Source organism: Triticum aestivum, chromosome 1B (genome assembly GCF_018294505.1).
Source record: "Triticum aestivum cultivar Chinese Spring chromosome 1B, IWGSC CS RefSeq v2.1, whole genome shotgun sequence".
NCBI classification, from domain to species: Eukaryota; Viridiplantae; Streptophyta; class Magnoliopsida; order Poales; family Poaceae; genus Triticum; species Triticum aestivum.
The window spans coordinates 688,545,793-688,560,344 of NC_057795.1; the positions used below are offsets into that span (position 1 = coordinate 688,545,793).

At 43.7% G+C, this 14,552-nt stretch overlaps 1 protein-coding gene and 1 pseudogene across 1 annotated transcript; both read right to left on the bottom strand.

Annotated features, from left to right (window-relative positions):
* Nucleotides 1-5,397: 5,397 nt before the first annotated feature.
* Nucleotides 5,398-6,372, bottom strand: LOC123101391 (uncharacterized; annotated as a pseudogene).
* A 5,007-nt stretch (nt 6,373-11,379) lies between these two features.
* LOC123101402 (uncharacterized) lies at nt 11,380-12,003 on the bottom strand. Its single transcript, XM_044522871.1, has one exon. The coding sequence runs from the start codon at nt 12,001-12,003 to the stop codon at nt 11,446-11,448; it is 558 nt and encodes a 185-aa protein (XP_044378806.1). The 3' UTR covers nt 11,380-11,445.
* Nucleotides 12,004-14,552: the final 2,549 nt, after the last annotated feature.

The window sequence follows — 14,552 nt, forward strand, 5'->3', positions numbered from 1 at the left end:
CCCCATTCCATGGACAAACTCATGCACCCATCCCTCGTGGCACTCCACCCTTCCGCGGCGGCACGGTGGTCATCCACCCATCCGAGATGGCGCGGTGGGTGGAAGATCTGCCCGTCCATGGCAACCATGTGGCCTTTCCGCTCATTCACGATGAGGTGGTTGATCAGCCCATCTCAGGCAGCGCGGTGGCACATCCACCAATCCACGGTGGCAGGGTGGATGATCTGCCCATCCGAGGTGGCGCAATGGAAGCTCCACCCATCCACGGTGTCACGGTGGTAGATCTGCCCTTTGGCGCCTGCCCGATGGTGCAGTGGCAGATCCGCCCGTTGGCAGCTGCCCGGCGACGCGGTGGCTCTGCGGGAATTGGATTGTTGCCGCTGCTGACCTCCATAGAGGTCTCCGAATCTCCGGCATGGTGAGCTCACAAATGTTTCACCATAGATTATATAATTATGTGTGTTTAGTTGTTGCTTCTAGGGCTTGTTAATCAAAGATGATTATGTTTCCTAACTATAGATATGTGTTGTCATTTGATGAATGGGATCACATCATTAGGAGAATGATGTGATGGATATGACCCATCCGTTAGCTTAGCATTATGATCGTTACAGTTTCATTGCTACTGCTTTCTTCATGACTTATACATGTTCCTCACACTGTGAGATTATGCAATTCCCGAATACCAGAGGAACACCTTGTGTACTATCAAACGTCACAACGTAACTAGGTGATTATAAAGATGCTCTATAGGTGTCTCCGAAGGTGTTTGTTGAGTTGGCATAGATCGAGATTAGGATTTGTCACTCCATGTATCGGAGAGGTATCTCTGGGCCCTGTCGGTAATGCTCATCACTATAAGCCTTGCAAGCAATGTGACTAACGAGTTAGTTACGGGATGAAGCACTACGGAACGAGTAAAGAGACTTGCCGGTAACGAGATTGAACTAGGTATGATGATACCGACGATCGAATCTCGGGCAAGTAACATACCGATGACAAAGGGAACACCGTATGTTGTTATGTGGTTTGACCGATAAAGATCTTCGTAGAATATGTAGGAGCCAATATGAGCATCCAGGTTCCGCTATTGGTTATTAATCGGAGATGTGTCTTGATCATGTCTACATAGCTCTCGAACCCGTAGGGTCCACACGCTTAATGTTCGATGACGATTTGTATTATGAGTTATGTGTTTTGATGACCGAAGTTTGTTCGGAGTCCCGGATGAGATCACGGATGTGGCAAGGAGTCTCTAAATGGTCGAGACGTAAAGATAGATACATTGGAAGGCTATATTCGGACATCAGAATGGTTCTGAGTGATTCAAGTATTTTTCGGACTACCGAAGAGTTACGGGAATTCGTCGGGGGAACTTAATGGGCCTTATTGGGCTTTAGTGGAGAGAGGGAAGAAGGCCCACGAGGTGGCGCGCGCCTCCCCCTTGCCCAAACCGAATTGGACAAGGGGTGGGGGCGCCCCCCCTTTCCTTCTTCCTCTCCCTCCTTTCCTTCTTTCCTAGTCCGAAAAGGAAATGGAATCCTACTAGGACTTGGGAGTCCTAGTAGGACTCCCTACACTTGGCTCGTCCCTAGGAGGGCCGGCCTCTCTCCCTCCCTCCTTTATATACGTGGGAAGGGGGGCACCCCAAAGACACACAAGTTTCTCTTAACCGTGTGCGGTGCCCCCTCCACAGTTACACACCTCAATCATACCATCGTAGTGCTTAGGCGAAGCCCTGCGCCAATAGTATCATCATCACCGTCCCCACACCGTCGTGCTGATGGAACTCACCCTCGTCCTCAACCGGATCAAGAGCACGAGGGACGTCATCGAGCTGAACGTGTGCTGAACGCGGAGGTGTCGTACGTTCGGTACTTGATCGGTTGGATCGCGAAGAAGTTCGACTACATCAACCGCGTTATTGAAACGCTTCCACTTTCGGTCTACGAGGGTACGTGGACACACTCTCCCCTCTCGTTGCTATGCATATCCTAGATAGATCTTGCGTGATCGTAGGAAATTTTTGAAATTACTACGTTTTCCAACGGGAATATCATCGTTTTGTATGTCGTTAACTTGGTGAAGGTATTGACTCGATGTTTCACTTCGGGGGTGATAGCATCCGATGTTTATTGGTTCAACCTGATAACATCAATTCTTTTTTAGGCAGATTGTGGTCCATGGTATAAGCTTTTTGTGCGACTAAGAACGTGTTGTGTGAATGGTCCAAAGCTGATGACATCACATTTTTCTTTCTGATATTGACATGGAAGATTATTTTTAATTATATCATAGTTGTGTGCACGGGACAGTGGAATCGGAAGTCCGAAGTCGCATAGTAAATCCCATGTCGTAGTGAAAGCTCACTTCTATGAGTGCTAGTGGCACGGGTGTGCGCGTACCTGGTGTACGTCCCTACTGCGTCCTAAACAATAGAGCAAAAGTGCAGTCTTATCTGCTACACCGGTGTACTGTGGATGTTCAAGGTGTGTGTCCCCGCCGTATCCAAAAGAGCAAAAGTGTGCACTTTGTTTCCATGGCTATGAAAGGATCTGCCATGACATCCTTCATAGCATCATGACTGGAGCTGGCCTGGATTGCTCTTTACACATTTCTGGATATCTTGTAATCCCTATGGGGAGTTTATTATCGTACTTGAGTGCTTAAGATGACGGTGCATGCGCTAAAGAAGCCAGTGGCCAATAGTTTATTATTAGCAGTAGTGGTGGAGGTTCTCTCGGTTTTGTTTATGTGCTCTTTCTTGGTATATCTTGTACCCGAGGTTCTGGATGCCAGTGCATATTGAGGTATCGTAGATTGATGTGATTAACCGCATCACTCCTAGGCGCTGCTTTAGCCGTGAGATTCGTAGGATGCTGAGATGTTTGTACACGATCCACAACAGAGAGAATTCTTTAGGTTATCCACCCCTTCGATTTGCACTTGTACCTCAGTTGCACACTGTTAGTGCTAAGCAGCTAAGTTATTGCATTGCATGGATAGATAGAGGCGGGCACGAGGAGTGCGCTCACCAAGATAACGGATGACGAAGGCATGGATAAACCTATCTTGTAGTAAAAGTTGACGTTTAGTCTGTGTGCATGTGTATTACGTTGTACGGGTCCCCACTACCCAATAAAAAAGGCTGAAACCATAATTGCATATTTATTAGCAATGCCTAATTGAGATGAAAGTGCTACCTTGGAACGAGCTACTTAACCGGTTGAATAGCGTTCATCTCATGGAGGTCGGGCGAGTTTTGTGATAACCTTCTCATAATGACACATTCTTGGTTAGATCATAACTTGGAGTTATGTAAATTAAATGTACATCTATATGCAAAGTTTTCATTTTAATATAAAAAAAATCTGCGATGATAGGTTTGTGGTGCGATTGAGAAGAAAATAACATCAGATTTTTCTTTACTAATATTGATGCTTAGCATTATTTTCAATAATGTTATAGTTGTTTGTATGGTACGTCAGATCGCTGCACCGAAGTAAATGAAACCCTCTGTCCTAGTGAAAGCTCATGTATCATAGTTGTGAGCCCTAGTGGTACAATGTACGTGATATCTGACCTTACCATGTCATAAACAATGGAGCAAAAGCGCGATGTTATCTACTACTGCAACGGAAGAGGGTGGGTTTACGTGGTGCACGTCCCCATTGTATCCGAAGGGAAAGAACAAAAGCGTGAGCTTTGTTTCCTTGGCTACGAAATGATCTACCATAGCAATCGCGGCTTGACGTTGATGTGGATTGCTTTTCTTACATATTTCTTGAGTGCTTAAGATGACAAGTAGTCAAGTGGGCAGTACTAAATCACACGGTGATTGATAGTAGTTAGTAGTAGTAGTGCCCTGGTTTGTTTATTTGCAGTTTCGTAGTATCTTGTAGACAAGGTTGATTGTAAGATGATTGGCCGAGAGATTGGGAGGATACTAATGAGTTTTCTAAATGATCCAGAACAGATTGAGTTGTTTAGTTTATCCATCATGTAAAGTTGCGTCAAGCAGTTAGGGCATCTCCAACGTTGAACCGTAAATGGACATCACAAATGTCCGTTTTTTATGTCGGGAGGTGATCCACAGACGTGGTGTGTTACTTACCATGTTATAAACAATGGAGCAAAAACACGATGTTATCTACTACTGCATTAGAAGAGGGTGGGCTTATGTGGTGCATGTCCCCACTGTATCCGAAGGGAAAAGAGCAAAAGCGTGAGCTTTCTTTCCTTGGCTACAAATTTATATTTTACTCCGCTAAGTTTAAGGGATCGGCTAGAACCGATCAAAACTTAGTGAAGTATTAATAATCCACTGATGTTTATTCGGCTGGATACTCTACTATTTTTTAGAGGATAGGTTAGAAATGCCCATAAGAAATACTCCTATAGAAGATAAGATGTAATGTACTCTATTCATGCAAAATCTTTGGGTGAAGGCAATCCGTTAGAAGTTGCATCCAGGCAGTGCAATTCTCACGTGGCTCCTTTTCTAAAAAAAATCTCATGTGGCTGAAAAGCTGATCGTAAGGTTGGTCGTAGTGGAAAGTAGTGGGCAGTGTTACATGTGTGGTAATATAGATGTGTTTATTTATTATTTTATAGATATATTTTGCATCGGAAAGCGCTATGTGATGGTAACATATTATCTACCTATCTCCTCATTAACTATTTACCATCTCACCATTTTTTCTTATGTGACATCTATTAGGCTAGTCATAGTGGAGAGTAACTTAGACTAGTAACTTACATATGTTAATAGTGTATGTTACTACCTTCATAGTGCGTACTGTCATATGTGTGGTAACATAGATGCCTTCATTTATTACTTTGTAGACTCATTATGCATTGGGAAGCGCTCTATGATGGTAACATATTATGTTACTCTATTTGCCTCTCTCCTCATTAACTACTTGTCACATCACCATTTTTGCTTATGTGGCATCTATGTTACTACCTATGTTACTTCCACTATAACCAGCCTTACTAGTACTATTTATGTTACTCCCACTATGACCAGCCTAACTGAGCAGCAAACATGAGCTTCCGCTATCACTGCCACGTGGCAGTGGCTGTCTACCCTAGAGACCGCAGAGAAACGAGCGGACCAAGCAGCAATGAGAAGACTAGAGTGCTCAGTCGCACTCGCACGAACATCAGCTCGGCGATTCCATCCAATTCCATGTTTTGAATATGCCAGATAGAGAAAGTATGGTAGAAACTAGCGAAAAAGTTTTGGCAAAATCAGGAATTTATAAGACTTCAGTCACAAACTCGACTAACAGGCCAAAATTTCTTTCCTACAAATTATATACAGAGTCTAAAGCACCTCCCCATCTGCCTATGATGCGACAGTCTAACTTGCGCGGGAAACGCCATTGTGTTGGTTCACTCGCACTCGGGAATGGCGGTCAGATCTAGCGCGAAGCGCGGCTGCATCCTCCCGGCACTCTTCACGCGTACCACTGGCCGCCTCTTCGCTGCCAGCGCCGGCACGGTCTTGTAAGCGATGGTCTCGTCCACCTCCTGGGGTGGGGCGAAAACGAGCGGCACCACAAGCCGGCTCGTCTCCCTCGTCCGCGGCCGGCGGACGAGGCGGCGTTCGCCTTGTTATGATACTGAACCTCATGCCCTATCGAGTATCTTATCCCATCTTAAAGTTGGTTTATTCGGCAGCCGCAAATGCTACTCATTATAGGGATTTCGACAAAGCGAATTTATTTATTACTAAAGCCGAAGTCAGTAGGAGTACTATTATGAAGAAATTCGGACCTCGAGCTCGAGGACGTAGTTTCCTCATAAAGAAAAGCATGTGTCATATAACAATTGTACTAAATATAGTAAAGAAATCTAAATAACCTTTAGATCCATCTAAGATTTCGATTCCCAGTAAAAATATATTATAAAATAGAAAAATATGGGACAAAAAATAAATCCACTCGGTTTCAGACTTGGTACAACCCAAAAACACCATTCCTTTTGGTTCGCACACCCGAAAAATTATTCGGAAGGTCTATAAGAAGATAAAAAAATAAGGGATTTAACGAGTGCCGCGGACGCCCGGACGGCGAGAGCGGCGAGGTCCTCGTGCCGGAGGCCGTTCCGTTGAGCCTCAGCGGGGAGCACGAAGTATATCTGCCCCGGGCGGAGCTCCACGGCGGCCACGGGGCCATCGAACCCCATCTCGTCGGCGTCGCACAGGAACCAACCGGCGTCCCCAGCCACCGAGTCCTCGAGCGCCTGGCCCGCTGTGGCCGGGCGCGGGTACTCCCGCAGCTCCCCCGTTGGCAGCAGTACCATAGGCGTCGAGGCAGGCTGCCCCTTTGCCCGCACCACCACCGCCGCCACCTAGCAGAGCCCCATTGTCACTCTTGCGTCTGATTTTAGGCTGGAGCTGCGTCGGTGGTGATCTTGTGATGTTGTGTGAGCGTTGGGTTGGGAGATGGCGGTGGAGGAGAAGGCTTGGTCGGCAGTTATATATAGGAGGAGGAATATGACGTTTGGCAGGGGCCAGGGCAGCATATGTATGCGTGGACTCTGATATTTTGCTAACAAAATTGTATTTGTATTTGTATCCAGAGGTGGGTGTGCTCATTGTATTTGTATCCATCTCATGCTTCATTTTGAGCTAACAAAATTCACCACTTGTCGAAAACAAAATATATTCGTCATATGTAACTACAGCAGTTATCATAATCTGAAATGGATAGCTAGTTAGAGTGCTAAACTTACACTAGTCTTGTGCTCCAACTTGGGCAAAACAAGCCACCACGTCCTGGCTCAGAGTATGTGTTCATACTCAAAATTCAGTGGGAAAAAAACTCAATAAAACTAGTGCATACTGTGTGAGAGTGATTTTCTATTATGCATGTTATTCCGTTCATGCATGCATCACGGCATTATTTGAGATTTGCGCTACATTTTTTTTGGCAAATTTTACCGTGTTTCAAAGTACTAGATAATGTTTTCATTGGGTTATTTCTTGTTTCAATCTGCATCGTCATGTTTCATGTGTACCAGCAAATCCACGCTAAAACAAATGCACTCATACTTATTGGTGCACAAAGAATTGTTATGATACACCATGAAAAAACACAAAACCAATGAAAAATCATGTAACACTAGAAAACAAAACAAACTTTGCCACAAACCAAAAACATTGTACAAATCTTAAAGTACATACAGAAGATGGATACACACATGAGTGAATATAATTTTTGTTGAGTAAATTAGCAATTTCTTGATTAATTTAATCCAAATATAAAGCATGAGCATGATATTGACAGTATTAACGATATACTGATATTTGATCACGTAAGCGATAGGGCAAAGGTGCAGTCTTATCTGCTACAACGCCAAATATAATCCAAAGTTAAAACGTACTTCTATGAGTGCTAGTGGCATGGATGTGCGCATACCTGTTGTACGTCCCTACCACGTCCTAAACAACAGAGCAAAAGTGCAGTCTTATCTGCTACAACGGTATAGTGTGGATGTCCGTAGTGTCTGTCCCCACCGTATCCAAAACAAAAAGAGCAAAGTGTGCGCTTTGTTTCCGTGGCTATGAAATTAAGGATCTGCCACGACATCCTTCATAGTATCATGGTTGTGGCTGACCTGATTGCTCTTTACACATTTCTTGATATCATGTAATCCCTACGGTGAGTTTATTATCGTACTTGAGTGGTTAAGATGACAGTGCATGCGCTAAATAAGCTAGTGGTCAATAGTTAATTAGTAGTATACTGAAGTAGTGGCAGGAGTAGTAGTAGTGCTCTTTGTTTTATTTATGTGCTCTTTCTTGGTATATCTTGTACATGGATTCTGAATCCAAGTGCGCATTGAGGTATCCTAGATTGATGTGATTAACCACATCACTCTTAGGGGCTGCTTTAACAGGGTGATTCGGAGGATGTTCACATGTTTTGAACACGATCCAGAACAGAGAGAATTCTGTAGGTTATCCACCCCATAAATTTGCGCCAAGCGAGCATACCTCAGTTGCACACTGCTGCTGCATCAGCTGAGTTGTTGCATGGATAGATAGCGGCACGCACAGAGAGTGCGCTCACCAAGATAACCGATGATGAAGGCATGGGTAAGGCCAGGATAACATATATGATAGTGAAAGTTCACGTCTAGTGTGTTTATGTGTATTATGTTATAGAACGCGTCCCTACTGCCCACTAAAAAAGGGCGAAACCATAAACCGAATATTTATTAGCAATGTCTAATTGAACTGAAATTGGTACCTTGGGACGAGCTACTTAAGCGGTTGAATAATGTTCATCTCATGGAGGTCGGGACGACTTCTGTGGGAACCTTCTCATAACGGCACACTCCTGGTTAGGTCTTAACCTGAGTTGTGTAAACTAAAAGTTCCTCTAAAAATCCCAATATTTTGTTGGTTTTTAAGTAAGGGCTTCGTTGTCATAAAAATAAATAATCTGCGACGTAGGTTTGTGGTGCGGTTGAGAACAAAATGACATCAGATTTTTCTTTACAAGTATTGATGCTTAGCGTTATTTTCAATAATGTCTTAGTTTTTTTGGCCGGACAATAATGTCTTTAGTTTTATGTACCGAACATCAGATCGCTGGACCAAAGTCCATGAAACCCTCTATCCTAGTGAAAACTCATGGACCACAATTGTGAGTGCTAGTGGCGCGAGTGGTGCTGGTACGTGGTGTGTGACCTTACCATGTCATAAACAATGGAGCAAAAGCGCTATGTTATCTACTACTGCAATAGAAGAGTGGGTTTACGTGGTGCGCGTCTCCACTGTATCCAAAGGGAAAAGAGCAAATGCTCTATTTCCTTGGCTACAAAATGATCTGCCACGACATCGTGGCTGATGCTGATGTGGATTGCTTTTCATACATATTTCCTTGAGTGCTTAAGATGACAAGTAGTCAAGTGGATGGTACTAAATCACACTGTGATTGATAGTAGTTAGTAGCGGCAGTGCCATGTTTTGTTTATTTGCAGTTTCCTGGTATCTTGTAGCCATGGTTGATCGTAAGCTGATTGGCCGAGAGATTGGGAGCATACTAATGAGTTTTCTAAATGATCCAAAACAGAGTGAGTTGTTTAGTTTATCCATCCTGTAAAGTTGTGTCAAGCCGTTATGGCATCTCCAATGCTGACCAGTAAATGGATATTGTAAATGTCTGTTTTTATGTCCGGACGTGATCCACAGACATGATGCGGGAGCCGGTGATCCAACGCTATTCCCATATTAATCCAGTTGGAAAGTAGAAAAGAGAGGAGGACGACGTAGTTACTTTCTGTTGGTCAAGTGAATGTTCAGACTCTAGCAAAGCTTCCCCAAGTTTGTTGTTAGGATACCGAAATCCGTACATCCAGACTGCTAAGCGGACATCTAAGGGTCCCTGTTGGATACCAAAAGTGGTCCGAACATTACAGTTTGAACGTATAGAGGAGTTTTGAGGGTCCACTTTAAAGATGCACTTAGACATCAGACTCTGAAGTGCACATAACAAAATAGTATGTTGGTCTCCAGTCTAGCCATTTGGCTCTCGGGCTCATCTGCACCCATGGTGAACATTAAATTCAAAACAAATACTAGAAATTATTTAAAAAAATGCATGGAAGATGCTTAGGTGCGTTAGGTCTGCTTCAATTTCAGCTCATTTCGCCATCTGAGTAGCTCTTGGCAAAAAGGATAAATTTAGGGTCTGTGAAATAGTTTACTATTCATGTACTGTTCTGACCCAATTTATTTTCTTTTGCTGAGAGCTACTAATATGTCAAATGAGCTGAAATTTAGAGCGAACCTCATGCGCACCAAATCATCTTCCATGTTAAATAAATTTGAATTTTTTAGAATTTTGTTAGTATTTCTTTTTAATTTCCTTTTAACCGGGTGCAGAAGAGCCCGGAATCAGAGATGGATATTCGGTTGGTATCTGCATACTTTTCAATAGCGATTTATAACATAGTTACTTGGATACTGGCTAATATCTTCCTTATTATCATAAATATAAACAGTAGCAAATATCTTGCTCTAAACATAATGTTATTTTTTAAATGATTCAGAGCAGGGTTAATATATTCTCCTGTGGTATATCTGCCCTTTAACAGTTTGTTTTTTTAAGCTCTTCAGAAAAAGAGAACAAATATTAGTTCCTTAACGGTTCGTAAGAGTTGTTTGACTTTTCCTTCCAGTAAAGATGCACCAAGCAAGCGGTGCTCTTCTAGTCTACCACTCACATTGGCCAACATATATGATATTCATTTATTTTATTTTATTTGCTATTGGTGTCATCAGTGAATGGAGGTGGTGGATATGGTTTTTCCTATATGTATGTAGCAGATTATGCATTACCCATGCATCATGTCGATGAGATATTATTCTGTTTTACATAGTGTTATGTATAGTCAGCTATATCTTGTTGTTATTTCATTGTACTTTGGTAATCCTCCCCACCTGCGTTGATAGGCCCGAGGAAAGAAGATGCAAATATCTTATTTCAGCCCACACATTATATAGTTATTTCATTTTTAGACAATTCACACAGAGTTATAGGGACACGGAGTTTCTTAGCCCGAGCTCATATGAGCTCGGGTGAACAGTCAAATTGATTTTTTTAAAAGAACTCAAAAAATTCTAAATAGCTTTCGGTGATAGTCTGAGATCTGAAGAGAGATGAAGTTGCATCCACTGGGCAGTAGTACAATTCTCATCTCATGTTTTTTTCTTTTTTTTTGAAAAGGGGTTTTACCCCAGCCTCTGCATCAGAAAGATGTATACGGCTCATATTATTAAACATAATTCAGTACCAAAGTTTCCAAGTCTCAAAGTAAGAAATAAAACAAAACGCTCATAAGAGCCATATCGAAAGCCACAACCGGCTGGCAAATAAAATAGGAGCACTACATGCCTATCCTACTACATGACAGCCATCCAAACCGGTTGAAAATAATCCGAGCTACCATCTCCCATCGGGTAGACGCAGTAGCCAAACGCCCCCGGCCTCCGTCGGATCAATGCTGTGGCCCTGAAGATAACCCGCAAAAAATGAATGTTCGATGTTCTGTTAAAAATCAAATCATTTCTGGCTGAAAAGATGATGATAACTCACATGAGCTCCCGATTCGAGCAAACCGGCAAAGTAAGCAATGTGTGCCGCTATCACTGCCACGTGGCAGTGGTCGTGCGCCAGCATGCGCGAGAGAGATCGCATAGAAACGAGCGAACGGAGCAGCAATGAGAAGACAGAGTGCTCTGTGAACCAGAGGAGATGTTTTGGCAAAATCAGGAATTTATTCCCATTAATTTTGTTGTCTCCGTCGTAGCGCGTGTTCAAACACAAACTCGACTAACAGGCCAAAATTTCGTTCCTACAAATTACAGAGTCTAATCCACCTCCCCCATCTGCCTATACTTTGCACCGGAAATGCCATTGTGTTGGTTCACTCGCACTCGGGAATGGCGCTCAGATCGGGTGCGAACCGGGGCTTCATCCTCCCTGCACTCTTCGCACGCGCCACCGGCCGCCTCTTCGCTGCCAGCGCCGCCACGGTCTTGTAAGCCACGGTCTCCTGCGGTGGAGCGAAAACGAGCGGGGCTACCGAGCCGGCGCGCCTCCGTCGTCGTCCGGCGGACAAGGCGGTGTTGGCCTTATTGACGAGCGCCGCGGATGCACTGACAGCGAGAGCGGCGAGGTCCTCGCGCCGGAGGCCGTTCTGTCGAGCCTCAGCGGGGAGCACGAAGTATATCTGCTCCGGGCGGAGCTCCTCGGCCTGGGGCATGGCTGCCACGCGGCCATCGAACGCCATCTCGTCGGCGTCGCACAAGAACCAGCCGGCGTCCCCAGCCACCAAGTCGTCGAGCGCCTGGCCCGCTGTGGCCGGCCGCGAGTACTCCCGCAGCTCACCCGTTGGCAGCAGTACTATAGCCGTCGAGGCAGGCTGCCCCTTTGCCCGCGCCGCCGCCGCCACCGCGCTGCCGGTAGACCTGCAGAGCCCCATTGTCACTCTTGCGTCTGATTTTAGGTTGGAGCTGCGACTGTGGTGATCTTTGTGATGTTGTCTGAGCTTTGGGTTGGGAGACGGCGATGGAGGAAGAGGCTTGGAGGGACAGCTATATATAGGAGGAGGAATATATATGACAAAATGGCGTTTGGCAGCGTATATATGGCTGGACTGGGAGTGGAAGCTGAGTGTACGTGGTGAATACGTACGTAAAATAGGCAGACGGGACCAAAGACAAGAAAAGAAAAGAAAAAAGTCAGGCCAGTAGTATATGGTGTGCAGTTTCGTTCGGTCTGGCGCCTCCCACGACTGAACGTGCGGCAGTTATCGGTGTCCTTTTTTTATCTGTCTATATTTCTGTTTTGGTATATATATGGTGTGAATCCATCTATCCACCATTCTTTTATCTTTCGTAACCATATACATACGTCATGTAACCACAGTAGTTATCATAATCTGAAATGAATAGCTAGATAGATTGCTAAACTTACACTAGCCTTGTGCTCCAACTTGAGCAAAATAAGCCACTGCGTCCTGGCTCAGAGTATGCCTTCTTACTCAAAATTCAATGAAAAAAATAACAAAAAAACTAGTGCATACATGTGGGAGAGTGATTGTCTATTATGCATGTTATTCCGTTCATGCATGCATCACGTCATTACTTTGAGATTTGTGCTACTTTTTTTTCCAGCAAATTTTACCGTGTTCCAAAGTACTAGATACTGTTTTCATTGGGTTATTTCTTGTTTCAATCTGCATCGTCGTGTTTCATGTGTACCAGCAAATCCGCTCTAAAACAAATGCACTCATACTTATTGCTGCACAAGAAACATTATGATACACTACGAAAAAAACAAAACCCAATGAAAATCATGTAAAGAACAAAACAAACCTTGCGACAAAACCAAAAGCATGGCACAAATCTCAAAGAACTGACCGACTATTGGCAACACCGGTGGAAAAAAAATCAACAAAACCGAAAGCGGAGGATGTGAGGTGGAGAGATAGGAGGAAATAAATGATGGACGACACAACCATAAGTATTATTTAGGTGCGCAAAAAAAATTAGGTGAAATATTTTTTTTTTAAGTTGGAGAAAAAAGGGAGTTGATGGTGACGCTATATCGCCTCCCCTCTTGTTATACGAGACATGTTGGGTATAAGTGAAAAAATGGTAGGTTTTCATTTTTCAATGTATAATTTAAGATGTATGCCACTCTATCATTTACAAATATATGACCATATATGACACAAAAAATTAGGTGTACCATGGTAGGAAAGTGGGTAGGTACGTTTTTGAGCGCGTGATTCAAGATATATTGCCTTCGATCATTTGCATGTATATCCATGTATGATCACACAGAAATTATGAATTTCACGGTAAAAAGAGGAAATTAGTAATGTGTTATTGGCTATTTAATGATGATTAATTGCTAGTATAATTTTCACGAGTCAACCTACGGGTGGATGGTTATGAGGAGGTGGTATACATCCTACCAGGGTTCAAGTCCTAGACTTAGACACCGGTGCTTGCATTTTCCTGGATTAGTTTCAGAACTTCCGGCGATGTGCATTCAGTTAGAGGTTACCTTCTCGTCAAATACAAAGGTTTTTGTGGTGACTTAGTCAATCTCAAGATGATGTGCCGGCTCAATCTCTTAAAGGTGCTCATAAGGGTAGGGGGTGTGTGCGTGCGTTCATAAGGGTGAGCATATGTGCGTATGTATGAGCGTTTACGTCTGTGTTAAAAAAAGCAAGTTGCTAATATCTTCTGCACGAACGAGGGTTAAAAATACGACATGATTGTGAACTTGAATTAGCAGCATATGTGTGTTCTTCATTTCAACTAGTAAAGTAGGGTATAATACCTTACTAGCAAGACCAACTCCTTTGGTAATTCCATCAATAACAAGATTATCAAAAAAACTCTTAGTTCATTAACCCTCTTATACTGAGGGTAAAGACCCTAGTATAGAAAATATCTATATAACCACAATTATTTGACCAATATATTACTTGCTAAAGGAAATAGTCTTTTTTATCATTTTCCTTTGTAAAAAGAGTTTCTTAAATCCAAATTATGAAAAATGAATAAGTGGGTTCTTCTCCACGTGCCACTAGGGAGACTAGATTGCATCTACTCCACTCATCGTCGCCATGGCGCGCCACCGAGGAAACTGCCGGTAGTGGCAGGGAAGCCCTTTCGAGTTGTGGTGCCCTGGTGGGGCACATGATATGGCGGGGAGGGTAGAATGCTTCTCATGCTACCATGTGTGCATTGGCGGCTACAACGGTTGCTCCGGCAAATTCTCCTTCGACACAAGCAACGTAGGACTTATCCGCGCCACGAGCCAGCTAAAAGACGTGAGTAGAAAACAAGCATTATCAGCGGCCACCGGAGGCGGTAGTAACCAAGTTGATCAAAGCCGCTTGTAATATATCAAGCGCGGGCGGTTTACATTACTATAGATAGATCCAGAGGCAGCTAGAACAACAAAACTGCCAGGAAGAAACATTAGAGTCGGTTGCTAATTTGTAACCGCCTA

What these genes read in the sequence shown, in the direction of transcription:
- LOC123101402 (XM_044522871.1), bottom strand. Translation starts at nt 12,003, where the DNA reads ATGGGGCTCTGCAGGTCTACCGGCAGCGCGGTGGCGGCGGCGGCGCGG.